Source organism: Balaenoptera ricei, chromosome 4, assembly GCF_028023285.1.
Source record: "Balaenoptera ricei isolate mBalRic1 chromosome 4, mBalRic1.hap2, whole genome shotgun sequence".
NCBI classification, from domain to species: Eukaryota; Metazoa; Chordata; class Mammalia; order Artiodactyla; family Balaenopteridae; genus Balaenoptera; species Balaenoptera ricei.
Genome location: NC_082642.1, coordinates 2,913,837 through 2,941,793, shown reverse-complemented (window position 1 = coordinate 2,941,793; position 27,957 = coordinate 2,913,837). Strand labels below are relative to the sequence as shown.

Sequence of the window (27,957 nt, the reverse complement as noted above, 5' to 3'; positions counted from 1 at the left end):
TTCAAAACTGGATACAGGTACAATGATTCCATAAAAACTTCAACAATGACAGCTTTCAACATTGAGTATTTTTTTCAATTTTACTCTAATCCTTGCAAAGGCACTATCTGAGGACAACAATAGATATAGACTCACCAATAAAACTTGACAGTGGTAATCTATCAATTAATCAGATATGCCAAACTAACTTTTTAAATTAATCAAATTTCCCAATTTTATATTTTCCTAATTGTATAGTTGCATGTGATAAAAAAATTTCAATGTCATTAACTATAAGGCTATAAAAAGTAAACTTTTCGCAACATTTAAAGTCATTTTGGGGACTTCCCTGGCGGTCCATTGGTTAAGACTCCACACTCCCAATGCAGCGGGCACGGGTTTGATACCTGGTCAGGGAATTAAGAATTACTGCATGCCACACAGCAAGGCCAAAAAAAAAAAAAGATAAAGTCATTTTGATGAAAATAAGAAGAGTCTTTAATACTCATATTTTATAATATTGACTGATTTAATTGTAACTAAGGTGCTAAATTTTAGATACTTAGGATAACTCCCTAAGAATTATACCAAAACCTTGTTCATTTCAATCACACTATTTACTCATTATTCTTCACACAAAATTGTTATAAAAAGTTAGGTCTATATTGACAAAAAACTATTAAAATGTAGCAACATTTTTCTCTATGCTTCAAGACTTCTTATAAACTATGCATATTAATATTGCTGATATTTTAAGATGATCTTTTAAATTATACCCAGCAACATTTTTTTAAAAAAAGGAACAGTGATTAATCATACAATTTTCATCCTGCTATATAAAACTATTTTCTCCTACAAAATGTCTGCCTCCCAAGGTAACAAACAAAACAAAACAACAAACAAACAAACAGACCTCCTTAAAAGCAGTCTTTATAATCCAACAGTCAAAGTTTCTCTTAGCTTAAGGGAGAGGACATGAGTCCTGTACATTAACTATTCTGCTCTGATACAGGACTTGCTTCTACCAAAACAGAATTCCAGGAAGGAATATTAGCTCTCCATGGCCATTTTACCTTGCTAACAATTTAGAGGACTAAAATGAAGACTCTAATAGTAGTTTTGACAGGTAGGAAATGTAAAGGCTCTCCATCCCAAACTAACTAGTGATTACGTTAAAAAATTGGCACTGTCAATTCAGGCAGAGATTAAACTGAAGTGGAAAAGTACCTATTATAGATACTTTAAATCTTCTAAGAGAAAATCAAATAATTATGCCTTACTATCTACCAAAGACATTGGTTAAAAAAAAAAAAGTAGTTACAATGCACTATATATTACCTTCCCTTCTGTAACTAAAATGGCTGTCAAATATATTAATCCTATTTATTATGAAGTTATTTTTAAAATTTATTTTCTTTCTTTAATACTAAAGTAAAATACATTTTGGAAATCTGCATGGAATGTTCCCAACAGGTTGGTTCTTTATTTTTAGCAGGGTCTGAGTTTTATAGTTTTACTCATTATTTCAAATACATGAAAAGACATCATCTCCCAAAATACAAAAACAAATCTGGTCTTGTGTTATATTAAATAATGATCTCAACCATTTAATATAAAACAACATACTTTTGGGGGGGTATGTTAACAAGGCAAAACAGAAGTTGTTTATAGGAGGAAAAGGATTTAATGACTAAGATATGTCTTTTGTGAAATACCATTCACCCTTATGTCCCTCTTTTACCAGTAATGTCTTATCTGCTCTAATCCCTTCAAGATTCAAGTTCAGTACTACAGATGCAGAGATTTTCCAGTTTTCAGCATAGATTTTTCTTTTAACATTGTTTTCAGAATGCTTTAAACAATTAGTTTTACAACTATTATCTCAAATATATGTTTAAAATTCACAGTACAGCCCATATTCAATAAGGCCATGGCTTTTACATCTTTTTGGATCACAGACCATTTAATATTTTAATAAGAACTCTCTCCAAGAAAATTAAAAATTACATATCCAGAGTTTTGCGAGTAGTACAGGGGTTTCAAGGCTCCACTGACAACTGTTTAGGATAAAAACCCTTGTCATAAAAGGATGAAATCAAACAATAGGTTTAGATTTCAAAGGTTTAATTTTTTTTTTTTTTTTTTGGGCCGCGCTGCGCGGCTTACAGGATATTAGTTCCCCAACCAGGGATTGAACCCGGGCCCTCCGCAGTGAAAGTGCAGAGTCCTAACCACTGGACCCCAGGAAATTCTCTCAAAGGTTTAATATTTTTAAAAATAGAGAATTTGGGACTTCCCTGCCGGTCCAGTGGTTAAGACTTTGAGCTCCCACTGTAGGGGAGCGCCCTGCAGCTCCCACTATAGTTCCCACTGTCCCTGGTCGGGGAACTAAGATCCCACATGCTGTGCTGCATGGCCAAACAAATAAATTAAAAAAATTTTTTTTAATAAAAATAAAAAATACAGAAATCTATTTTAGGTGTTGAACAAATTTTTTATGATTGATCAGGCAAAATTAAAATATTTACAAAGGAGTACCGCGCAGCTTGCGGGATCTTCCCCAACCAGGGATTGAAACCAGGCGACCACTGTGAAAGCCCAGAATCCTAACCACTAAGCCACCAGGGAAGTCCAAGGAGGGAGTTTTCAGTTTTAGTCTCAGCTAATCTTAGCTAATCTTATAAGAGCTTTTCAAACTCATCTTTTGATTTAAACGGGTTGCAACCAATGTGCAAATGGAAATACTGATATAAACAGATGTATATATATATATGTATTTATAAATGTATATATGTATTTATATTCAATATTAGCCAGTAAATAAATAATTCATTAACTGGAGGAGTTAATGTTCATACTTGAGGGTAGAGTTTATCAGGATCTGTCAGTAAGGAAAAACACAAAAATAGGCAGTATTTTCTAGCAGATTTACAACAAACATATCCTCACATTCAGGTAGATCATTTATAAGATGCCATCAGTGATCAGTGTATGTATGCAACATTGATATTAACAAGTCATTTTTTGGCAAACCTTACAAGCATGTATCCAAATAACCAAATGACTACAATTCAAAGCAAGTGTTCATTTCTAGAGCAAGTGCAATTAATAGAATGGCTTTCACCTTACAGTTAAGGCTTAAAATACATTTTAAAACTTCAAGTCATCAATGATTTATAAACTTAAAGTACGTTTGAAAGTATGTATAATTTGTAATAATATGGGGAAAAGATAAAGGTAATTATGGCAACGTGAGCTTCTTAATCCAGAAGTTAAAAATCAAAATACATTTCACATATGAGAGTTAGTGGGTTTTCTTTATTCAAGTAAACATTTTGATTATAATACATGACAAAGGACAACACACGTGACAAAGTACTGTAGTCTATGGTTTGGTATGTCTCTAGGACGATTTTCCAGGTGATTCTTCAGGATCTGACAGCGATGCCCGACACAGGGTTTCCAATGGCAATGCACGAGTTCTAGAAGCCACTGCCTCTATCTTTCTTCAGATGCTGAGTGCCATTTTCTCCCACCCATTTTATCCTCCATTACTTATAAAAACCCCACTCTAAAATTCAACCTATGTTATAAAATTAACAAAATCAAACATTAGTATGTATTTTCCCACAAAGATAATAATTATTAAATAAGAGTCAACTGATATGGGGACACATGTATAACTGATTCACTTTGTTATAAAGCAGAAACTAACACACCATTGTAAAGCAATTATACTCTAATAAAGATGTTAAAAAAAAAAAGTCAACTTAATATGTCTTTTTCTCTAACTTTTGAAGGCTTTATGTAATCTCTAAAGAGTCCGAGTACCATACAACACAAAATATGCAAAGAACCTTATTACCAGGTACACATAATATGTTGGAAATTGCTAAAGTACTCAAAAGCTTAATTCTCCTGGGATAGCAATTCTCCACTAGAAACTATAGTTTACAAACAGAAGGTTGTGTTTTAATAATAGGAAACATAGTACCTGATTCCGTATAATTGTGAGAGCTTTTCTCATTAGGACAGTGCTTAATTAAGAAATCTTTTTCCAACACATAATTTGTCAAAGGCACAAAATGTCTTTGTCTCTCTCTTCAAAACAGTTTCTAAAATTACACTATTATTCATTTAAATTTTTCTTAATCAGTAAGTTTTACTGTTTTTCTCTCAATAATAAAAAGAAAACTACTTGAAGAAAAACATTTAATTTTTATTTTCAAAACTTTGCCATGAACATATATACAACATTAAATTTGAACCACTTGTGAGCTGTCCATGTGTCATGAAGCACTTACGACAAAAAACCATATGTAAGCTTTAGGGTAAAATTAACAAGGAATCAAAATATCTTCCAAAAGGGGGGAAGGGGGAGGGGAACAAATAAATTAAAAGTCATAGTTTTCATTTTATAAAAAATAGTTTGAATAATCTTCCTATAAATCTTTAATGCTTACAAAAGCAGGAAATACATTTAAAATAGTCTTTTTAACACAGATTCATTAGCACAATGTGGTTATGGTCAGAAAAATTAAAACTAAAATGGTATTTCAGTAGTTTATATTCTCTTCTCAAGAAATTCCAGATAAAATTTAACCAATTTGCAATTCAAAATAAGATTGAACTGCCAACAAGGCCAAACTAGTTGTAGTTAGTACCTGAATATCAAGCTCTGTTCCATTTAATATATTTTACCAAACATTTTAATATAGCTCAATGATAGGTACTGATAACAATACTTGACTGCATGGTTACCGCCCATGACTACTGCATTGCAGCTTAAAACATGCTTTGGTCAGTAAATTAAAAAGACATAAATCAAATAACAAGATCAGAAAAGTTGTTTTAGTACCAATTTCCTGACCTTAAGTAAACTTTAAATACATTGACAAGGCAAGGAAAAGTATATTTAAATATACAGAGAGGTCCCTATATTTTTAACCATTTGGCATTTTATATTAATAATTTCCTGTTTAAAATAATATTTTATACTCCTGTACACTGATTATCGTAACTCTCTGAGTTAAAACTAAACTAGAGTTACCTTTCTAGAATGTCCAGTAGTGAATGCATTACTTGCTCCTTTTGCACTTCCATGAAGATGGTCCTTCATCCTGTAACTTTTTAAGTTTTGGACCAAGAAAGAACCACCAACCAAATCCAATAAAAACACAAATAATGGACTCCACATAATAACCGTCCAGTGCTGTAACACATGAGCCACCGAGTTTTTTGCAAAGCTGTAAAAATAAAATTATAATATCAATAAATACTCCACAATTTCAAAATGTTAAGTATTCAGCAATTTACATGTTTCTACTTTGTGATTTAAAGGATTAATCAAAATATACTTTTGTTAAAACATTTCATTCACTCCAAGTGACAAAACAAGTTAATGTATCTTAATCTCTCTAATGCTACTAACGGTATTAAAAACAATTTTCAGCTCTTGCTGTAAACAATATTCATTTTCAAGATACAGCTTTTCATATTTGGAAATGTGAGGAAATTTCCAAGGAATTTATTCTAGAAGTGGGTTTATGTTACTTTGAAATAATTTATCAACAAACTACTAACCATTCAGTTTTACCTCCATTTGGTATATGAATAGCCAATGGAATTTTCCTTCTTCTATCATTATATACCTTAGCTATTAATCATGCATTTATTAAATGCCTAGTGTATAAGGACAATGGTACACAAGGTGAAGGAGAGAGAGACTGCTCCTCCCTTGCTGAGAAGCAACTTCAAGTGAGCTTCACTTACTGATGTGAGTGTGTTTATACCCTCAGTTATGATGGGAAAGAAAAAACTATTAGAAACTATGGGCAGATACGATTTTAAAAAGATGTAGTACTCCTAGAGGCAAAAACGAGGAAATTAATATCTTAATATTACCTTAACATTATCTAAAATTGCAACATACTTACCTCAACAGCATCATGTGTTCGGCAATTCTGGTTTGATGCTCCTACACACTCTTTCACTGTGAGGGGATCTACCAGCCAAAGAGCTACTGTAGAAGGCCAGTTTCCTCCCAGGTTGGACACAGTATTTAAAAGGGTCATATATGTTCCGCCAATAAGTGGATCACTAACCTTCGCATTGAAAGCCATTATGGAAACATACATGCTATACAATGTAACCTACAGGGAAAATGTAAAACACCTTCAGTACAATTAGACTTTAAAAAGCTATGGTCTAAATTAAGAACATTGAAAGCATAAACCGGAAAATTAATTTTCATGACCCTTATTAAACTCCATCAACAAACATTTATTGAGCACCTACTACAAGCCAGGCTTTATGTCTGGTCATGGCAATATAAAGATGAATAAGACACAGTCCCTCTGTGCCCTTGAAGAATTTATTCTCAGCTGGGAAAATAGGGAATAAATAATTATGATGAAATGTGGTAAGTATTGAAAAAAGAAGTACATACATTGTGATATCAGGGCCTAAATATATGGGAGATTAATTTCATCACAAGTAGTCAAGGAAGGCTCAACTGAGAATGACAGATGAGGTAGTAATGAAGGATCCATATAGTAATAAGCAAAACACTATATTTATACTATACCTAAATATATCATATGTGTGTATAGTATATATGTATTATACATAGAAGCACTCAAATATTCAAAGGGAATATGAATATATAATTATATGTATATAATTTTCTTATATATAATTCAAAATTTATGTGACAAACTGAAGAGAAAAATCTCCTTGAGAGGCAAAAAGTGCTTAAGAGGCAAGAATTAACCCTTCATTTAGGAACATGAAAACAACCCATGTTTCTAAAATAGAATTCCTTTGAATACTGTTCCATGGGATGTTCACAGAAAAAGGAGTTCCAAAGTCAAATAAGACTGAGAAACACTAAGTTATACAAAATTAGACTGTAGGCCTCCTGAAAGCCTTTAGAATATAAACTCCTTAAGGGCAGGGATTCTGGCATGATTTAGTCACGCTTTTATTTAAGTACTTACAATGGTTCCTGGCATGGAATAGGTGTATTCACTTAATATTTGCTAAAGGAATGATTAAGATGCTACATAAAGAGGGGTTATGTCAGGTATCATTTCTCAAATTTACTTGGCCTTGTAATTTTTTTTTACCACAAAGCATCTATCTGGTTTTCTGAGTTTCGATGACTACACTTTGGAAAATTCTCTAATGAAATCCAAAGCCAAACAAATGGTTTTTGGACAACTACATCATATTTTTCTTTACTTACTCAAGAAGTGAAGCATTACTAAGCTAAACTACTTCTTTTAACTTCAATTTGGCACCTAGCATTAACTATGTGCAAAACAGAAAAAAAATTATATTTGACACCTTAGCCTCAATGTTTTTACATACAGCTAGTCAGACATGATCCACTACAGAATTCTCCTAAATGATATAAATGTATGCAAAAAATTATTGAGGTTACCTGGTAGCCATATTTTTAGGTTTCAGTTAAAAACAGTGAGGAGTTGGTAAATATAATTTTCAAAGAGTTTAAACTAGGTACTATAGAAAAATCCAAAGTGAATCTGAAACACACATTAGCAATAACTGCAACTGAGTCCCAAAGGTTACTACTGGGCATCTGCCATTTATTTGAACCATTTATTCCCAGGGAAAGAAAAACCCATTCTGCAACAGCAGCTTGGGTGAGACTATGGAAAAGTGGAGATCAGTTCTTTTGTGGATTACAAACACATTTAATAAAGAAAAAAAAGCAGATTAACACGCAGCTTCCAAAACCACAAAGAGTAAGTCATAATTTTTAATACAGGGAATTCCCTGGTGGTCCAGTGGTTAAGACTCCATGCTTTTCTGCCAAGGGCCCGGGTTCAATCGCAGGTCAGGGAGGGAAGAAAGGAAGGCAAGGAAGGAAAGGAAGGAAAGAGAGAGAGAGAGAGAGAGAAAGAGAGAGAGAGAGATAGAAAGAGAGAGAGAGAGATAGAAAGAAAGAGAGAGAGAGAAATGAAAGAAAGAAAGAAAGAAAGAAAGAAAGAAAGAAAGAAAGAAAGAAAGAAAGAAAGAAAGAAAGAAAATTTAATACAGAATCTAAACCAAAAACCTGGGACCTATAATCTAGAAGCTGTCATTATTTCTCAATACTTTCAGAAAAAAGAAAATATAGGGACTAGAAGAAGGAAAGAATCCAAATCTAGGGATGAACTGAGGGGTACTTAGCAAGGGTAGAATTCCTAACTAACTTTGGAATAAATCCTGAAATGTAACAAATATTTGTAGAATGAACAAAAGAAAAAAAAAATGAAGTGAATGAAGAAGAAACTCTCTTTCCATGAATAAAACTCATTAAAATAAAACCCCAAAAATAAAAATATTTTTTAAAAAAATCCACAAGGTTTAAAGTTCACTGTCAAATAATTTCTTCAGAAACAGATTCGCGCTTAAATCTTAAAATTTATTATCATTATTTTAAGGCAATTGTAGAAGAACTTCTTCTTTATTTTACATAAGACAGTTTATTCCCTGGGAAAAACCATGGCAAGCTTACCTGATGTAACGCATAACTGAGCAGCACTATAATATAGTAATATATAGGGAATCCCCCTTGATGTTCTACTTTAGGAGTCCACCAGACCAGTAGAGCATATTCTAATCCAAGCAATAATCTATAGAAAAAGAAAGAAAGGTGGAGCTGACTTCCATTTTAGGTTAAAAAACAGAAACAAAAACAGAAATCTGTGTGCCTACCATATGAAAGAAGCCTGTATCTAAAACTTGTTAGGAAGTTAAAAAGAGATAAAAGTGCATATAAATGATACTGAAGTTAAAAATGTTTTTCAAGCCTTTTTCCATATACACTCTATACACAGATATTAGTGATACTGATGACTGCTCCTCATTTAACCTCTCTTATTTAGTAAGGTTTCATTTCATTTTTACCTGTAGGGCATGGCTTTGTAAAATATGTTTAGTGGCTGGGGACCTGCAGTATATTTGCTGATAATCAGAGGCAATATTATTTGCAAAGGAACCATTGGAACTGCCAATAAGGCTAAATGTTCTTTGGGTACTCCCTCTTCTACCAATTTCAGTCCTGTTACTGCATCTGCTGCTGAAAAACCAATCTGCAATATAAAAACAAAAAAATATTTTAATTTGTGACTTATGAAATATTTTCCTCCAAGCATATGTAAGTAATTTAAGAACCTCAGTCTCATTATTGACCCATGCCAGTTACAAGTAAGTATCATATTATTATATCTGGTACAACAATCAAGTTACGGAGGCACACTTTGCCCTTATGGTCTACTAACAATATGAAGTAAAAACAAGTGAAAATTCAGCACTCTTAGGAACTGTAATTTTAATTACAACTAAATTTCCATTTCAAAAAGTTCTGTTTCTTACAATAAACAGTGTCCAAGTCCAAACCTACTGATTTGTATATTTTAAGTTTAAAAGAAAAGCCTTTGATTTCAAATAAATCTGGTTAAAATGAACCATCATTGCCACAAACCATACACATTTTTGATGATTTCTGACTGACAACAAAATTTCCAAAAAGTCATCTAGCTTTTCAAAATTAATTCTGAGAAAACATTATATCTAAGAGGTTGAGTTAAATGAGGGGTAAGAAAAGGTATAGTTAGATTAATTCTTAAAAACAACAAAAACAAATAAGAATGCTAAAAGTAATGGGTAAAAGTTTGAGGTGAAATAAGATATTTAGATAGCCTCAAAGTATTTCCCCACAAATTAGTTTTTAATTACAAAAGGAAAAATAGTAACTTTGCAATGGATTAACGAGGTAATCAAGGTTAACAACAATAATTAATGGATAAAGGGACATGATATGGCTCCTGATATAATTCCCTGAAGATGTCACAGCATTATTTCTGTGACATTTCTGACATATATACACAGCACGAACCTAAACATGAAGAAACATTAGACAAACATAAATGGAAGGCCATTCTACAGAATAACTGGTCTGTCTTCTTTGAAAGTGTCCAGGTCACCACACACTACTAAGTATAAGGTAGATAACCAACAAGGACCTATTATATAGCACAGGGAACTCTACTCAATATTCTACTCTACCTATATAAGAAAAGAATCTAAAAAAGAATAAATATATCGTATATGTATAACTGAATCACTCTGCTGTACACCTGAAACAAAACATTGTAAATCAACTATATGCCAATAAAATAAAATAATAAAAATTTTTTTAAAAAGTGTTCAGGTCATGAAGGACAAAGAAAGGCTCATACTAAATAAATGCAATGTGTGATCCTGAACTGGATCCCTGACCAGGAAAAAATAAAGTTATAAAGGCTGCTCTGGGGACGACTGGTGAAATCTGGATATGCACTGTGATTAGAAAATAGTACTATATCAATTTAAATTTCCTGATTTTTTATTAAGTTGTGGCTTTGTAAGAGAAAGTCCTTGTTTTCAGGAGATACATATTTAAGGTATTTATGGATAAAGGGACACGATATGTACAAACTACTCCCAAATACTTCATAAGAAATATGTAAAATAGCACAATTTACAGAATAAAGAAAGTGGAGCTAAATGTTAACAATCACAGAATTTTGATAAACATATATGGGAAAAAAAAAACATATATGGACATTCTTTCAACTATACAAGTAAATTTTCAGTAAGTGTGAAAATACACAAATTAAAAAAAATTTTTTTAATGATAAATATTACTTTGAATACTTTTAAATACTTTAACTTCTCGGAATGGAGCCAAAGAGCAAATTTCACATAAAAAATTAAAGGTCAGAGATATTTCATTTAAGTCCAGAAAAGAATTTCACTGATACTTAATACATTCTCTTTGTAAACATTAGATATACAAACTGACTTCAACATTTACTCTGTCTTAAAAGTGGTACAGGAGATATTTGTAATACACATATCTAACAAAAAAACTCATATCCAGGATATATAAAAAATAAAAATTCTATAAATTTAGAAAGAAGGGTAACTCTGGATATTCAAATGGCCAATAATCATACGAGAAGATGCTCAACTTCTTTAGTCATCAGGGAAATGCAAATTATAACTATAATGAGATGCCACTACACACCCACCAGAAAGGCTAAAATTGAAAAGACGATACATGTGGTTTCAAGGCTGCGTAGTGATTAGAACTCCCTTACAGTGCTGGTGGTAGAGAAAATTGGAACAATCACTTTGGAAAACTGTTTGGCAGTATATACTATGCTTTTCTTAATGACCAGCAATTCTACTCCCAGGTATTTACCCATCAGAAATGTTCACCTATGTTCCCCAAAAGTAATTTACACGAAAGTTCATAGACGCACTATTAATAATAGTCCAAAAGTAGAAATAACCTAAACATTTGTTGATAGAATGGATAAATTGTGGCATATTCATACAATGGAATACTATAAGCAATGAGATGAACAAACTATTGCTATAAATAACAATATGGATAAATTATACAAATATGATGTTGAGTGAAAGAGTACAAGAGCTAGACATAAGAATACATACTGGATATTCCATTTATATAAAACTCAAAAGCAGGGAAAACTAATCTATGGTGTTAAAACTTAGGAGAGATGTTATTTTTGGTGAGGTTTACTCCACAGGGGGAACATGGGATTCTAGACTCTGTATTTGAAGCAACTCCGTATACATTGCTGGTGACAGTATAATTTATTATTAAAATCTTTTAAAAACCAATTTAACAATCATATTCACTGATCCATTAATTGCTCATTTAAGAATCTATTGGAAGGGAATATTCAGAACACCAAAGAGTTACACACAAAAATATTCACTAGTGCATTTTTATAATTAAAACACGTGGCAAATTAAATATACAACAATAGAAAAATGAGTACATTATGGCAAATTTATATACTGTGACAATTTATAGCTATTAAAAAGTATATTATAAAATATTATTTAATGACACAAGAATATGGAACAAGAAGACAATAACAAAATAAAAAATTATACACAGTATGATCCAATTCCACTTTTGAAGTATTTGTGTGTATATAAATATATTAATATTAATTCTTAATTATAATTAATGTATTAATTATATATGTCAAGTTTATGTACACACATGTGCATGCACACACATACATACATAGGGGAAAAAAGGAGGCTGGAGGGAAATATACCAAAAATGTTACCAATGGTTATCTCTAAATGATATAATTAGATAATACTATTATCTTCCTTGAACCTTTTAGCATTTTCTAAAGTTGAACCTTAAGTTTAAACCTTCCTAACATTTCCTTAAAATTTAACCCTCTTTATCCTTAGAGAGGAGGAAAAACTCAGTACTTCAAAACAATGAGGCTGTAATTTTTACTTTAGGGTTATCAAAAGATAGCTGTGAAAGTGTTTATGTAGATAGGTTTAAATATAATATGAAAATCCTATAACTGATTTTATATTTTAGGATATTAATTCCAATACTAGCAATAGTTCACTATAACAAAATATACTTACCTTTCTTCTAACATAATCTCTTTAAAATGTTTTAGAACTATAAAATTAAGACATCTTAATACAGAAAACACAGAATTCTTAAAGTCACCAAAACCCCCCTTTATTTGATAGTATATTTCCTTCTAACGTTTTAAAATAATTCAATTGATTTTTAAATGGACTTCTAATACGCATACATTTCCAAATCTTTGTAAATTACATTCTAAGTAAATAATTTTAACACCTTTGACATTAAGTGTATACTCATTCTAACAGTAGAGAGCTATTATTTTTTTAAGGTATTCATTTCCATTCCAAGCATTAATATCATTCAGTTAAAAACTCACATTTATTAGAAGTACTTCAAATTGGCATAATTTTTTTCAAGATCTTAAGACATTTAGCTTACTTTGAAGTTATGGTCGATTTGCTATCATCACACCTTTTAAAACACATTTAATAAACAAAGTATACTCGTTTTTATTGTTAAATTCTAAAATTAGTGGAAAGGGACTTATGAAAAGGCAACAGAAGTATTCCATGATATTGGTAATTTTAACAGAATGGGGAATTTGCTTTATAAATCTCTTACCTTTGCAGTTAGAATCAGAAGGCAAAATGTCAGAACTGCAGGCATTTTTATAATTGCAAAAAGCAGCTTGTAAGTATCTGTGATCCCTTGGGTTTCTTCTTTTCCTACTGATACTTCTTTGTGTTCTTTTTTCAGAAGGGCAACTAAAGTCGTTGTTATCAAAAATACAGTTCCCCAGAAGAAAAGGAAGTCTGAAATTTAAAATGTTTTAAATCTATAATTAACCTTTGAAATAACATATCTTCATTGATACTAAATAATTCTGTACACAACTTTTCCTCAACTAAAATCTGTTAAAAAAAAAAAAAAAAACACATAGGGCTTGTCATGTTCAAGGCACCAGATGAGGCACAGCAGATGAATAAGACAGTCCTGTCTCTGTTAAACATAATTACATAGACCCAGAATAGACAGTGATACTTAACAAGGAAAAAGGAAAGGGTTTAGTGGGTTGAATGAAATAAAAGTTACCAAACTGTGACACCTGCTGTGTTATTTTATTCAAGGAAACTGCTTAAGGGCAGGAGATGATTTTCATATCCCGTAAGATCCATCAGTCATACTTCTTAAGCACTTAAACCATTTCAGCTCTTTATTAAATTTCGACAACTTAAGCAACAAACAGATGATCATTTACATTAGATTTTCTGCCTTTTGTTTTTAAACTGTTTTTAATCTGTTTAAGAATAACCCTCTCTTTCAATACTATGATACATAAGTAATTTTCTCATACTTGTAGATGCACAAAAAAGACACATGAAGAGTACTATTTGGGTAGTTTCAGTGAAAGATGGCTGGGCCATTAGCCCTTATTGCAAACAAATTAAGCGGAGGGAGTGAATAATGTCCTGGAAGATTCTGCATAACAGCTAAAAATAATAGTAATAATAGAGGCACCATTTCTTGAGTGCATACCATGTGCCATAAATGTGCTAAGCATCTTACATATATCATTTCCTTTACTACAATAATACAACAGGGGAAGTTATTACTAGCCCCAATCTTCAGATGAAGAAACAGGCTGAGAGGTTACATTGCCTGATGTTACATTTTAAGTCAGTGCCTCATACAACTGATTTCAAAAACCTGTGTCTCCTTAACCACCCTAAGAAATGCATCTTATTTTGTCTCTATAAAACTTTCTCCAATACCTGTATTTTATGCTACATGTAACGGAGTTGAACCTTTTTATTATTTAGTAATTCCTATAATATGTTCCTATACTTTTCATTTTCAAGACTATTACTCTATTGTTTCATGGCATTTCTAGAAATATATCTCCATGAGATATGTACTTTGTTTCATATTGAAAAGTATAAAATTTACCTTTAAATTCCTGTGTGTGTATCCTATGGTTATCCGCATGTATTATTTTTCATTATTCTAATAAAATTTATTTTAAAAAACCCAAAACTTAGTGGATAACCCTCAGTTTCTTCATCTGTAAAATAAGAGCTCCCTAGAAAATCCCAGATGTTTTCTAGCCCTAACACTCTAAAATCATATTCAGTTTTAAATGTGTTTGCTTTTTATTTTATTGCTCATGCAGCATAACTGACTGTTCATGAAGCCTAGTCACCTTTTTCCAAAAAAACGTCGACCATTCTTGAGTCAGGGTTTCCCTCTGTATTCAGTCTTGCTCGGCTGCTGTGCTGGGTCACTACGGCTTAACTCTCACTTATGATGGAGGCAGAGAGCGTCATTCATTTAGATCAACTTCCCTCATGCATAGACCAAATTCACCTTAGTATTTAAATGTTCCTTTCTTATAAGTTATTTCATTTGATTTTTGTAGTAAACACGTGAGACAGGCAAAGTAGGCATTATTACTATGCAGAGACAAGGAAAAGCTCAGAATATTTCAACCTTTGCCAAAGGTCAAATTATTAACAGGCAGAACTTTAACCTAAATCTTCTGAATTTGAGATTCATACTCCTTCCATTATTTCACAGTGCCTATATAAAGACTTTTTAAAATTAATGTTGAATTAAGAATCTATTAGAATTGGCTAATTGTGTAGTCTCCACAAGCCTAACCAAAAACAAGGCTCTGCTATTCAAATTTTGCAAATTAAAGAAGCTAAACTGCTTCGAACACATACCGAAATGTGTATTCTGAGGTGAATTCTTTTCCCCATAATGTGAAATTTATACAGATGGTCCCCGACTTATGAAGGCCTCACTTGAGATTTTTCAACTTTATGATGGTGCGAAAGCGATACGCATTCAGTAGAAACTGTACTTCGAATTTTGAATTTTGGTCTTTTCCCAGGCTAGCGATACTCAGTATGATCCTCTGTCATGATGCTGGGCAGCACCAGAAAGCCACAGCTTTCAGTACAGTATTCAATAAATTACATGATATTCAACACTTTACTATAAAATAGGCCTTGTGTTCGATAATTTTGCCTCACTGTGAGCTAATATAAGTGTTCTGAGCATGTTTAAGGTAGGCAAGGCTAAGCTATGATGTTTGGCATGTTAGCTGTATTAAACGCATTTTTGACTGATGATATTTTCAACTTATGCTGGATTTATCAGGACATAACCCCATGAAGAGTCGAGGAGGATCTGAAATTAATTTCAGATATCAGAAGAGAAACAGGAAACATTCCTAAATGCAAAGGTATCCATTTTAAAATGCACTAATAAATACAAATCTTATGATTAAAGTTCATTAAAATAACATGATAACATAATTTCCAGTTTATGTTAATATAGTGTTTTGGACTCTGATTCAAAAGGGACGAACAACAATTTAAGATTATTCTTATAAGTGAGGCTGATGTTCACTATTTTTACATTCTTAATTTCATCTGTGAAATGTGACAAATAATGACTTGTTTACAGAATTTCATCTACAATATTACTCTCATTGAGGAAGTTTTTGTTCATTATTTGGTTTAAACTGGCTCTTTAAGAAATCCTGAAAAACACTTTCACTGTCACCAGAAATTTCAATTAATGGTCTCTATAAAAATGTTAAGGGGTTTCCCTGGTGGCACAGTGGTTAAGAATCCGCCTGCCAATGCAGGGGACACGGGTTCGAGCCCTGGTCCAGGAAGATCCCACATGCCGTGGAGCAACTAAGCCCATGCGCCACAACTACTGAGCCTGCGCTCTAGAGCCCGCGAGCCACAACGACTGAGCCCACGTGCCACAACTACTGAAGCCCGGGGGCCTAGAGCCCGTGCTCCACAATGAGAGAAGCCACCACAATGAGAAGCCCGTGCACCGGGACAAAGAGTAGACCCCGCTCGACATAACTAGAGAAAGCCTGTGCGCAGCAACGAAGACCCAACACAGCCAAAAATAAATAAATAAAAATAATAAATTTTTTTAAAATGTTAAGTGAAAATTAAAAGTTTTCAGTTATATACTACTTTCAGCAAAGAAATTTTTTAATTTGCTTAGTATACATTCCCAATTTTTTTTTTTTTTTTTGGCTGCGCCACAAGGATTGCAGGATCTTAGCTCCCCGACCGACCAGGGATTAAACCCGTGCCCCCTGCAGTGGAAGCGTGGAGTCCTAACCACTGGACCACCAGGGAATTCCCTATTCTCCCAATTTTAATGAACAAAATCTTCATCTGAATTTAAACTCCTTGATACCAGTACCAAGGGAAATAAGATTAAGAACAAGTTAAACAGGTCTCAGTATTGTTTGCAGATAAGATTATTTCTAATTTCTTTGTGCTTTGAGGGTAAGATAACAGTACACAAGAAAGAAGAAAGTAGTGACAATAGGTCATTCAGAGCCCTCATTCAAAGGCTTTCCATTGCTCACAGAGACTGAAGAATGAAGTAATAGCTCAGAAAGAGAGGCTTAGCCACTGCCAGAAAATATATTAAGATTTATGAATGCAATTACCATAAATACTATTATTAGACTATTGGCTATTGTTTATTAATACTGTTTGGATCCTACAGAACATCCATAGTCTGATATACCAACCACTGTAAAGATATTATTAGCAAGAATAATCTAAATATTTCATTACTAACATTTTGGTTGATTCTGATTTATATATTTTATCTGCAAAAGCATTGTGATGTATATATGTATGATCAAGATGTCAGAGCTGATGTTCAAGTTTCTTAAACATGATTTTGTGCAAAGACCTGTAAGACAAGTTAAATATTCTGAAGTGGCTACTAGATCTTACCTAATGCTCCAATGCGTGCAAAAATTAAGAGCATGTAACAATACACCAGTAATCAAAAAGGATATAATAGCCAGCACCTGAGCTCCTATTATGCCAAAGCAAAACACAGGACAGGGCAATAACCCTCAAACTCACTCTCCAAGACAAGCATTATTATTCCTGTTTTATACTCAGTGAAAGAGAATCACAAACCAGGAAGTGCCAGAGGTGGGATTCAAACTCAGATCTGACTCTAAAACAAGAATGTTCTTCATTATACTACCCAGATGCTCAGAAACACCTACTGCAAGTAGGCTCTCTTCCTACTAAACAGATACACCTGACAAAAAGGTACTTATTGCAGCTCCAATCATGAAGTCTGGAACATAGACACTTGAGAATACTTCTTTGAACTGGTTACTTGTATTCCCCCCTCCCCACCTCCATCTCCCCATATGGTGGTATGCCATAGGGTATGCAAACCAAACATGGTCCATCTTCATAAACAGTTCATTAACTCAATAACTTAGAAAGAAACATTTTCATGAAAAACATATATTATAGAGAAAGCAAAATTTCCATGAATTTTAAAGATAAAACATTAGATTTCAAAAAAATTTCAAGGGGCTTCCCTGGTGGCGCAGTGGTTGAGAATCTGCCTGCTAATGCAGGGAACACGGGTTCGAGCCCTGGTCTGGGAAGATCCCACATGCCGCGGAGCAACTAGGCCCGTGAGCCACAACTACTGAGCCTGCGCGTCTGGAGCCTGTGCTTCGCAACAAGAGAGGCCGCGATAGTGAGAGGCCCGCGCACCGTGATGAAGAGTGGCCCCCACTTGTCACAACTAGAGAAAGCCCTCGCACAGAAACGAAGACTCAACACAGCCAAAAATAAATAAATTAAAAAAAAAAAATTTCAAGCTTTCAAGGCTTTGGACCAGGCCCCCAGACCCTTCGTGGTATAGGTTCATTCTCTTCCACCATCAGAAGAGGTAGAAAAATTAAGAAGCACTGTCTGATACAACCATCCTTGGCTCAGACCAGGTTCTCTCTCTAACTCTCACACTATGGAAATGAACTTTAGTCCTTCAGAAGTCGCAGGAAAACAAACTTTCAGTTTCTGTTCTAAATAACCGTCAGGCCTTCCTTTCATCTTGCTTTCAGTACAGCTTTCTCTACTTCACAAGTTAGAGCATGAAGAGAATTTAGACACCTATCGTCAGTCCACTGCTCTCACTTTCACAATGGAAGAAACTGAAATAGAAATACTATGTATCTGGCCCTGGGTCTCCAGCTAAGTCTCAGCAAGAAACAGAATTTTCTTCTATGTCACAAGTCTCTCCCTTTTAAGCATTTGCTCGAAATATCTATGCTGAGGAGCACTCCCAGAAAATTCTGTTTTGATTATAATACAATATAGTCATATCTTATTTGGGGATTAGATTTTTGAAAGACAGCATGCAATGCAAAAACTGACTAAATACAAAGCTAATTTTGAAAGCTTCCTAAGTGTTTAGTTTTCCTAACCCCTTAGGAAGGTGCCATGTTTAGATCACATACTTTTTCATTAACTCCAACAATGTCAGGTTCTCCTCTGGGGTAGAAGAAACGGTTTCTTCAATCAAGCACTAGATTAAGCAGCTGTCTGACTATCAAGATCCCTGTTGTCCCAAAACACTAGACGTAAACTCAGCCCAGGATGCAAGACTGAAGCTGAGAGGCCAACAGATTCAATGCTCCCATCTCATGCTAAATCTGGGGCCTGTATCACTGAATAGATGGAAATGAATCACTCTTTCCATTTTTTAAAATATGTTCACAAAATCCATTTTAATTAAACATGTATGATATTTTCTCTACTCTGATGCTATGATAGGAGGTTCTTGCATTCAGCTTTTGTAAAACCTACATCCTGACACCCCTAAATCACTTTTTGTAAGCTGAAAGCTGAATTCAGACTTTTATAAAACAGTTGACGGTGAGCATTCCAAACTATCACATGAAGATGCAGGGTTCATCAGAATAGCTAAAATGAAAAATAATGGTAACATGAAATGCTGGCAAGAATGCAGAGGAACTGGATCACTCACATGTTGCTTGTGGGAAGATAAAACGACATAGCCCCTCCAGAGAAAAACTGGGCAGTCCCTTTCAAAAGTAAAAATGCACTTAACATAAACGAGCATTTGTACTCTTGGGCATTCATCTGAAAGAAATGAAGACTTACTTTCACATAGCAATAGCCAAAAACTGGAAACTACTCAAATTGCCTTCAATGGATGAGTGGTAAAATATACTGTGGTATGTCTAACAAATGGAATATTTCTCAGCAATAAGACTGAACAAATCATTGATCCATGCAACAACTTGGATGAACCTCAAAGAAATTATTCTGAGTGAAAAGAGCCAACCTCCAAAGCATACAGACTGCATGATTTCATTTATCTAACATCTCTGAAATAACATAATTATAAAGATGGAAAACAGATTAGTGGCTGCCAGGGATTAGGGATGGAGAAGTGGAAATGGGTATAGCTGTAAAGAGGCAACACAAGAGTCTTGTGGTGATGGTACAGTTGAGTATTTTGATAGTGGTGGTGGAGGTTATATAAAGCTACACATGTGATAAAATTACATAGAGCTATACACACGCACACATAAATGAATATATGTATAACAAGTGAAATCTAAATAAGCTCTATGGATTGTACCAATGTCAATTTCTTGGTTTTGATATTGTACTATGGTTATGTAAGATTTTAACAATGGATGCTAGGGGAAGGGTGCATGGAACTTCTCTAAACATTTCTCTGCAACCTCCCATGAATCCATAATTATTTTTAAATAAAGTTTTTTAAAACTAATGGGAAATTTAAGAATGCAAAAGTTCTAGAGCTGTGCTAGGAATAAGAAATGTAGGTCTCAAATACAAGACAATATAAAATATCTAAAAAGAAAGAAATCTTTAGGTGTTTTGAAATCATGTATTCTGTAGCCTTAGCTGATGATGATTGGACTTCAGCTATCATGTGTTCAAAAGTAAAGGGAAGGGACTTCCCTGGTGGCACAGTGGTTAAGAATCAGCCTGCCAATGCAGAGGACATGGTTCAATCCCTGGTCTGGGAAGATTCCCACGTGCCGCAGAGCAACTAAGCCCATGTGCCACAACGACTAAAGCTGTGCTCTAGAACCCGCGAGCCACAACTACTGAACCCACATGCCACGACTGCTGAAGCCAGCGCGCCTAGAGTCCATGCTCCGCAAACAAAAGAAGCCACCGCAATGAGAAGCCCACACACCGCAATGAGTAGCCCCCGCATGCAGCAATGAAGACCCAATGCAGCCAAAAATAAATAAATAAATAAATAAAAGTAAAGGGAAAAAATTAAATTAAAAAAAATTTTCTTAGATAACAGCAAACCAAGAAATAGAAATTCTGTAACGGAACAAACATCTTGCTTTTTGCATATGCACCCCATCCTTAACAAATGTTTCAGCATGCACACTCACATATAAAATACATACTTGTATTGACACATACACACTACTATATATAAAATAGATAACTAATAAGAACCTACTGTATAGCACAGGGAACTCTACTCAATACTCTGTCATGGCCTATGTGGAAAAGAATCTAAAAAAGAGTGGATATATGTATAACAGATTCACTTTGCTGTACACCTAAAACTAACACAACATTGTAAATCGACTATACCCCAATAAAAATTAAAAACAAAAATATGTATTTGTGACCTCCTATACTAAGATATATATATATATACATTTTAAGATAAAAACCCCACATTAAAAAATATGAAATAATAAAAAGAATGAAAAGGACATGTATAAAATGCAACATTTATCCAAAATTGTATTTAAAAGAACAGGTGAAATCAGGGGTTTTATATTTTTCATTTTTTAAAAAAATTAATATTTATTTATTTTTGGATGCATTGCGTCTTCGTTGCTGTGTGAGGGCTTTCTCTAATTGCGGCGAGCAGGGGCTACTCTTCGTTGCAGTGCGCGGGCTTCTCATTGCAGTGGCTTCTCCTGTTGCAGAGCATGGGCTCTAGGTGCCCGGCTCAGTAGCTGTGGCTCGCAGGCTCAGTAGTTGTGGCGCACGGACTTAATTGCTCCACGGCATGTGGGATCTTCCCGGACCAGGACTTGAACCCATGTCCCTGCATTGGCAGGCGGATTCTTAACTGCTGTGCCACCAGAAAAGTCCCTATTTTTCATTTTTAATTTTCTAGGAGAACATCTTGTATTAGGTAAGTCTATTTTGCTTTCTCCAATTAAATTATAGTTTTCAGGAACACTATAAATGAAAGTAGGAGACTGCTTGTAATTAGTGAGGTTCTGACTGTTTTGTTGATAAATTTACATAGTAAAGGCTAATTCAACTGGCCTCCAAATAAATTTCAATAAAATTAGAAGTGAAATTCAGAGTAAGACATATGCCAAATAAAATCAAATACTTTTTTGGTTTACAGTGTATTTTGTAAATTGGCTTTTATGCACCCCATCCACAAAAGCTATTCTACAGTTCTTTACTGGACAAGGAAAGCATACAGTACCATTTCTCCTTTGCTTTGTTTTAAAAAGAAAAAAGGCTTTAAACCTTCTTTCTGGGGTATGGTCTCCAGTTTTTAATATTTAATCTCTCCTGAATCTAGCAGCCCCAGTATTCCTAGCTATCTCACTTTACTACTAGGGCCCCAACATTTGAAAAGAAGCTCACTTCTTCCTTTGTCTATACTGAGATGTGAGATCCACCAGATTTATGAACTTGTTCCATTCAAGGCAAAAATAGAGTGAAACTCAAGGACTGTATATCATACACTGTGTATGACATTTACCCAGGGATTAACTTGTAAGGTAAAGGATTCCTTTTTAAAATTTTTATAAATCTTAAGTAATTATACAGTAAAACAATTTTTTGGTGTACATTTCTATGAATTTTAACACATGCATAAATTCAAATCACTATCACCATAATCAAGATACAGAACAGTTTCAACACCCCCAAAACTCCTTCATGCTATTTATTTATAGTAACCTTCTCACCCACAACCCCTAGCAACTACTGATCTGTTTTCTATCTCTATAGTTTTATCTTTTGAGAGTATAAGGGAACGTTTCAAGCCTAGATTTAGATGCTAAAGAATGTATTACAGCCTATATAAGAATAACTGATCTAGAAATGGGTCAGTTAGTTCTGCCCAAATTCTAAATAGTATTTCTAGTCACGTAAAATATATTAATGAGTACTGCTTCAGAAAGCAAGACAAAGAAATTTGTCACTAAGTCAGAATTAATGGTCCTGCTCTCTTCCTAATTCAAAGCATGAATATCATGAGTCTCCCTGGTGGTCTAGTGGTCAGAATTCAGCACTCTCTCTCTCAAAGCATAAATGTCTTAAAAATAATGTTTTTACTATTATTATCATCAGTTTGATTACCTTCATACTTAGAGCATCTGTTTTTTCAAAGCAGCATTTCATTTTTCTCTGACTTACTCCTATATGTGCAGGCCTATCTATAGATAAACAGATTCATAGCTCTAATATGTTTGGCCCTCTTCTCCACTATCAGACTATCCTGCTCCCTGTCTCAAAACCCAAATATACTGCTCCCATCCCAATCACTTCTATTCATTATTGTTACCACTGCTTCTAATTTTTCCCCCCTTTTTTTGTCCATGCCATGCGTGTTATATGGGATCTTAGTTCCCTGACCAGGGATCGAACCTGCGCTCCTGCAGTGGAAGCACGAAGTCTTAACCCCTGGACCACCAGGGAAGTCTCTACCACTACTTCTAGAGGAGCAGGCCTCGACTACCAGTTCTCAGGCTGGATCTGGCCTAAGGACATATTTTATGATTCTAGCAAATGTTTTTAAAATGAGGAAATAAAAAGGGAATTTCCAGCTTCTCCTGAATACTATATTATATACTCCTGATATTATATCTAGCAATCCTGGGATCCTACTGCCACAAGACAACAATTTATTGGAGATGAAGCTACCTGCCTTTAAAAGGGCATGAGTTTTTCAGGTCACCACTGTCCCCTCCAATACCTACAGTCCTGCACCAACTCATCATTTTGGTTTGCAAACCTGCACTATAGACTATAAATTCCTTGCAAGCAGAGAATGTCCAGGTTTTATTCATCAAATTGTAACACCTATCACATGACCAGTACCAAACAGGCATTCAATGCTGAGTAAATGAATGACATGGGTCACTTTAAAATCAAAATAACAACACAACAAGAAACCCTTAGTCTGTCACTTCTGGGCATCCAGCATTCTGGGAGCATGTTGATGTGTTTTAGACATCAGCAGTCAGAGTGCTGATTTCTCTTATAGAAAAGCCCAATCAGCACATGTTATATTCAGGTTTTGAGGCTTTTTTTTTTTTGAAGTTTTTCCTAGTTTCCTACCAACTGGAGGCAAAACACCAAATAAGGAGTCAGGAAACCTAAGCTGTAGGTATATCTATCTCTACCTCTAACTAGCCAGTTGGAATTTCCTGATCAGTTTCCTCATCAATAACAATGAGGAACTGAAATATATGATCTTTTCAAGGCACAAAACTTTATGTTCTAATCTCTGTTTTCTACTGGGTTATTCTCACATTGCTTGAAGCTTAAAAGGTTATCTCTTTTTGCTGCTAAAGATCCTTGAAAACCAAGGGGGCAGGAGGAAAAAAGGCTACCTCTGAGTTAAGGACTGTTCTGTATCCCTGAAGGTACCAAAAAGCCAATCTCAGCATAATCAAGGTTTTCTTTCTAAGGGATTGTATTTTCATCCTCTCCTTCCTGTTCTAAATTTACTATTTAGATTACTGCTTTCTAGATGGCAAAAACTGTTCTTTCTCAATATATTCTATCTCTATGTATCTGTAACTCAAAACAAAGTGCTAATCACAGAACGTATTTCAGAATTTTAAAAAATAATTATGCCTCTTTTTAATTTCCTCATTTTGTAAACATCTGCCTCAGTGTTTGCCTCTTCTTTTATTACCTAAGCAACTGTATTTCCTTCATGATTCTTTCTGTGCTCTCTAAATTCCTCAAAGCCACTGGTTACTCTTAGTTATACTAAGTTCCAAAAAAAAAAAAAACCTATAAATGTGATACGTACAGTCATACAAAGGAGAATGAAAATGCAGGACTCCTCAACTCTTAACTTATTAAAAAGTAAGCTATTTTTACAATTTCCTGGAGAACAAAGTTCAAATTCCAGAACAAACAGCTATTCAAAATAATAAATCAGTGTAAATAAAAATCCAGTGCCACAATTTTGATCTTCCCATAGGGGAACAGTTAATGGCATTCTCTGGAATGATATTTTATTAATCACTCTTATCACACTTACGAGAAAGCTCTAATTTACTTAGTAATTTAGTTTCCATAGTCTCTTCAATCTTGATTTCTTTACTGAGACTTCCCCATGTTAAGTAACACATCATCCTATTAGCCCTTTTTGGTGATATGAACAGTCCCGGTAAAAAAGGAAAAGCAAGACACATAAAAAAGCAACGATGCATTCATTAAGTATTTGTAAGCAGAGAATTATCCATATAGCAGGAGTGGGACCCCAGAACACTCAGAGACAAATCTGTTTAGGTGCAAAGCAGTATCTCTCAACCATTTTTGGCCGTAAACCAACTGAGGAAAAGTATAACTATTATTTCATCAGTAGTAGTGGCTCACTAGCAGTTTGAGGAGGTAGAAAGGGGGTCACTTATAGGGTGTAGGGGTGTGGAGGGGGTGTATATGATTTCAGTAATACAGTTGGGAATCCCTTCCTCCCTTCCCTGAATATTATGATATAGCCCTTAAACGTCCCTCACCACACACCTTGCCCTGACATTTACCCTATTGGGAACCCCCTAGTGCTAGGAAGATGAGAGAAAGTTTAGCTGTTTAAACTTCAAGAGACAGTCACCTAAATTGATCACTACCAGAATGAAGAATTCTACTATATTCCCAGTGTTGGTCATTCCTGATATTGGTAATTTTACTGTTTCTCAGTTGTTAGGAAAGTTAAAAAACAAAACAAAACAAAACGAAAACCCTCAAAACCTTACGGGGCCTTCTGTTGTGCTCATGCAGAAAGAGGGGGAAATCTGTATAATTTACACCCTATTTCCTACGGGATAAACTTTAAACTCTTACAGCAACTAAGGAATTTGGTCGGGCTTCCCTGGTGGCGCAGTGGTTGAGAATCTGCCTGCCAATGCAGGGCATACGGGTTCGACCCCTGATCTGGGAAGATCCCACATGCCGCGGAGTAACTGGGCCCGTGAGCCACGACTACTGAGCCTGCGCATCTGGAGCCTGTGCTCCGCAACAAGAGAGGCCGCGATAGTGAGAGGCCCGCGCACCGCGATGAAGAGTGGCCCCCACTTGCCGCAACTAGAGAAAGCCCTCGCACAGAAACGAAGACCCAACACAGCCATAAATAAATAAATAAAAATTAAAAAAAAAAAAAGAATTTGGTCAACAACCTTTAATTTGGTCACAACCTTTCTTTCAGCACCATTTTCCAAAATCAGGCCCCACAATGACTGCTTCAGGCACTTTGAACATTGTATGTACTGTCTTGTATCTTCCTGTACTTTGCTGCTTCAGTGCATTTTCACCTGGTGTTTTGTGCATTCTGGAACTCTACTTACCCACTTCATGAAATCTTGTAATTCAACAACAGCAAATGCCAAGCTTGACTCTCACAAGTTGTTCTTGTGGGCGGGAATTGGCTTTAATCATATGAGGCCCTTTGAACCCTGTCACTTAGCCTGCTCATTAATGTTTGAATGAATTAACCCTGTTCCATTCACCAGAAGGCTAGATGAGGGCTCTTGGTATAAGGGTAGGGGTAGAAATGGACCAGGAAACATGGAGCTAGAAATCTCAGTCTAACAAAAAATGAAAGGAAAATTCTGAAATAAGGCTGGGCTCATGTCTTCACACTAGCCAGTCTTCTAAAAAATGTGCATCTGAGTATTATTAGGCAAGTACCAAGGTACCCCTAGACTCAGAGTTTTGTTTGCTATGACACAACAATGTTTACTGGATGGGTTGCCTTTCCCTGCTCACTTCAGAATACTGATCAATTATGATTGCTCTAATGTAATCATTCTGGCTGAAGCTCATTTTAGTAGAACAGAAAACTTACCTCGGATTATCTCCCATAAAATGATTTCCAGTACATTAAATAATGGTTCCTTCTAACACTACACACACTGTCGAAAGGATTCATAAACGTACAATAAACCTAACAGCATAATAAATTAAATACACTACCTGAAAGAGTAACGATTCCCCTGGGTTGAGGTTGAAACCGCAAGTATTTGTTACAAAAGTCGGCAGATTCAAGGGCCAAAAACAAAACATTGCCCAAAAAGTAACCGGCTGTTTGGCCCACTGAATTGCAAGTAGAAGCGTAACCCACGTTTTCCCGGGATAACATAGTTAACGCCCAGCCATCCACAGCGATGTCCTGAGTAGCTGCCAGGAATTCAAACAAAAAGAATGTCACTGTGAGAGCAACCACATCGGGGGTTCTGCCATCTGTATTTCCGAGCAAATGGTCCACTTGAGTAGAGAGATATATCATGAAGAGTCCCAGTATATACTGTGTAGGGACAAGCCAAGATTTGCGACGACCGAAGTTCCTAAAGTAAACCGCATCAACCAAAGGGGCCCAGAGCAATTTGAGACTGAAGGGCCAAAAGACAAAACTGAAGAAAGCTTGATCTGTATAGCTAACATTTTTGCTCTGTAAAATGAGTGGGATGCTTCCCGCCAGGCCCAGTGGAATGCCCTGAAGCACGTAAAGAAAGAGCAACAGCAAAATGCTGCTTAATTCCGCCCGGCAGCTCCTTGGGGGTTTTGAGAAGTCACTAGCGCCGATATCCCGCAGAAGAGCTTCTTTGTCCCCTTCCCCGCCAACCAAGTCCGGATAATTATCCCAGGCGCCCGGCGGCAGAGGACCGCTCTTCATATCTAGAGAGTGGTTAAAAGTCCCTGGCCGTCGTTGCCGACTGCTGTCCTTGTGGGAGATGGTGGGTGACATATCAGAGACGATGCAGAGCCCCGTCTGTAGGAGGCCAGGGCTTAGCGTCTTGGATCCGTCTAGTCCCAGGTCCAAGGCTGTCGCTCTGGACCAGGGTCTCGATGGCTCAGGGAGGGGGACACGGCACGGGTTGATAAGGGCACTTCTTACAGTGGCCCGGAGTGCTGAAGGCGGGAGCCAGTCGCCCGGCGGGAGGCCCTGGCGATGCCCAGGTAGATGCCCCTTGGAGCGGCGTCAAGGAGCCTGAAGGAGCCCCCCGGGCAGCCGCGCCGGGGTCTGGGCTGGAGGAGGGGGCCGTGGTGCTGCGATGGAAACGGGCCCCTAGCTGCGGCGAGACCAAACAGCCAGTCCGCCGACCCACCGCCTGCTCTACCCGCCACCAATGCGGCAGCCGGTACTTTCTCCACGGGACTCCAGAGATACCAGATAACTTCCTGTCTCGCGCTTCAGGAAGTGGTCCTAGTCTCAAATGAGTCCTCAGCCCGCCTCCAGAGCAAGCCAATCTGGAAACGCTCTCCTGGCCAAGTTCGGAAACAACGCTCGGTAGGAACCCGCAGCCCCAGCGGCTGGGACCTCATGGGAGGATTAATGCGGCCGCACCGTGCGGCCGGGGCGGGGCGTTGCGCGAGCTCCGGCTCTGTGAGCACATGCAGCGGCCTGGAAAGCGTGGGGCTCCGTCATTGGGCCCCTGC

At 35.7% G+C, this 27,957-nt stretch overlaps 1 protein-coding gene across 3 annotated transcripts; it reads right to left on the bottom strand.

Moving 5' to 3' along the window:
- Window positions 1-204: 204 nt before the first annotated feature.
- On the bottom strand, window positions 205-27,732 carry SLC33A1 (solute carrier family 33 member 1). 3 transcript variants are annotated; one of them, XM_059921846.1, is made up of 7 exons: window positions 26,494-27,730; window positions 13,037-13,227; window positions 8,896-9,080; window positions 8,504-8,621; window positions 5,916-6,131; window positions 5,030-5,225; window positions 205-408 (listed from the first exon to the last, which is right to left on the bottom strand). In XM_059921846.1, the coding sequence occupies exons 1-6, from the start codon at window positions 27,263-27,265 to the stop codon at window positions 5,058-5,060; spliced, it is 1,650 nt and encodes a 549-aa protein (XP_059777829.1). In that variant the 5' UTR covers window positions 27,266-27,730; the 3' UTR covers window positions 205-408; window positions 5,030-5,057. The 3 variants fall into 3 exon arrangements, with proteins under 3 accessions (XP_059777829.1, XP_059777828.1, XP_059777830.1); XM_059921845.1 differs by lacking the exon at window positions 205-408 and adding an exon at window positions 3,278-3,562; XM_059921847.1 differs by lacking the exons at window positions 205-408; window positions 8,504-8,621; window positions 13,037-13,227 and having other exon boundaries at window positions 3,278-5,225; window positions 26,494-27,732.
- Window positions 27,733-27,957: the final 225 nt, after the last annotated feature.

Coding starts and splice junctions, on each gene's coding strand:
- SLC33A1 (XM_059921846.1), bottom strand. CDS start 27,265: ATGTCACCCACCATCTCCCACAAGGACAGCAGTCGGCAACGACGGCCA. Junction 13,228..26,493: donor GGGAATCGTTACTCTTTCAG/GTAGTGTATTTA, acceptor TTTAAATTTCAG/ACTTCCTTTTCTTCTGGGGA. Junction 9,081..13,036: donor TTCTGATTCTAACTGCAAAG/GTAAGAGATTTA, acceptor TTTATATTGCAG/ATTGGTTTTTCAGCAGCAGA.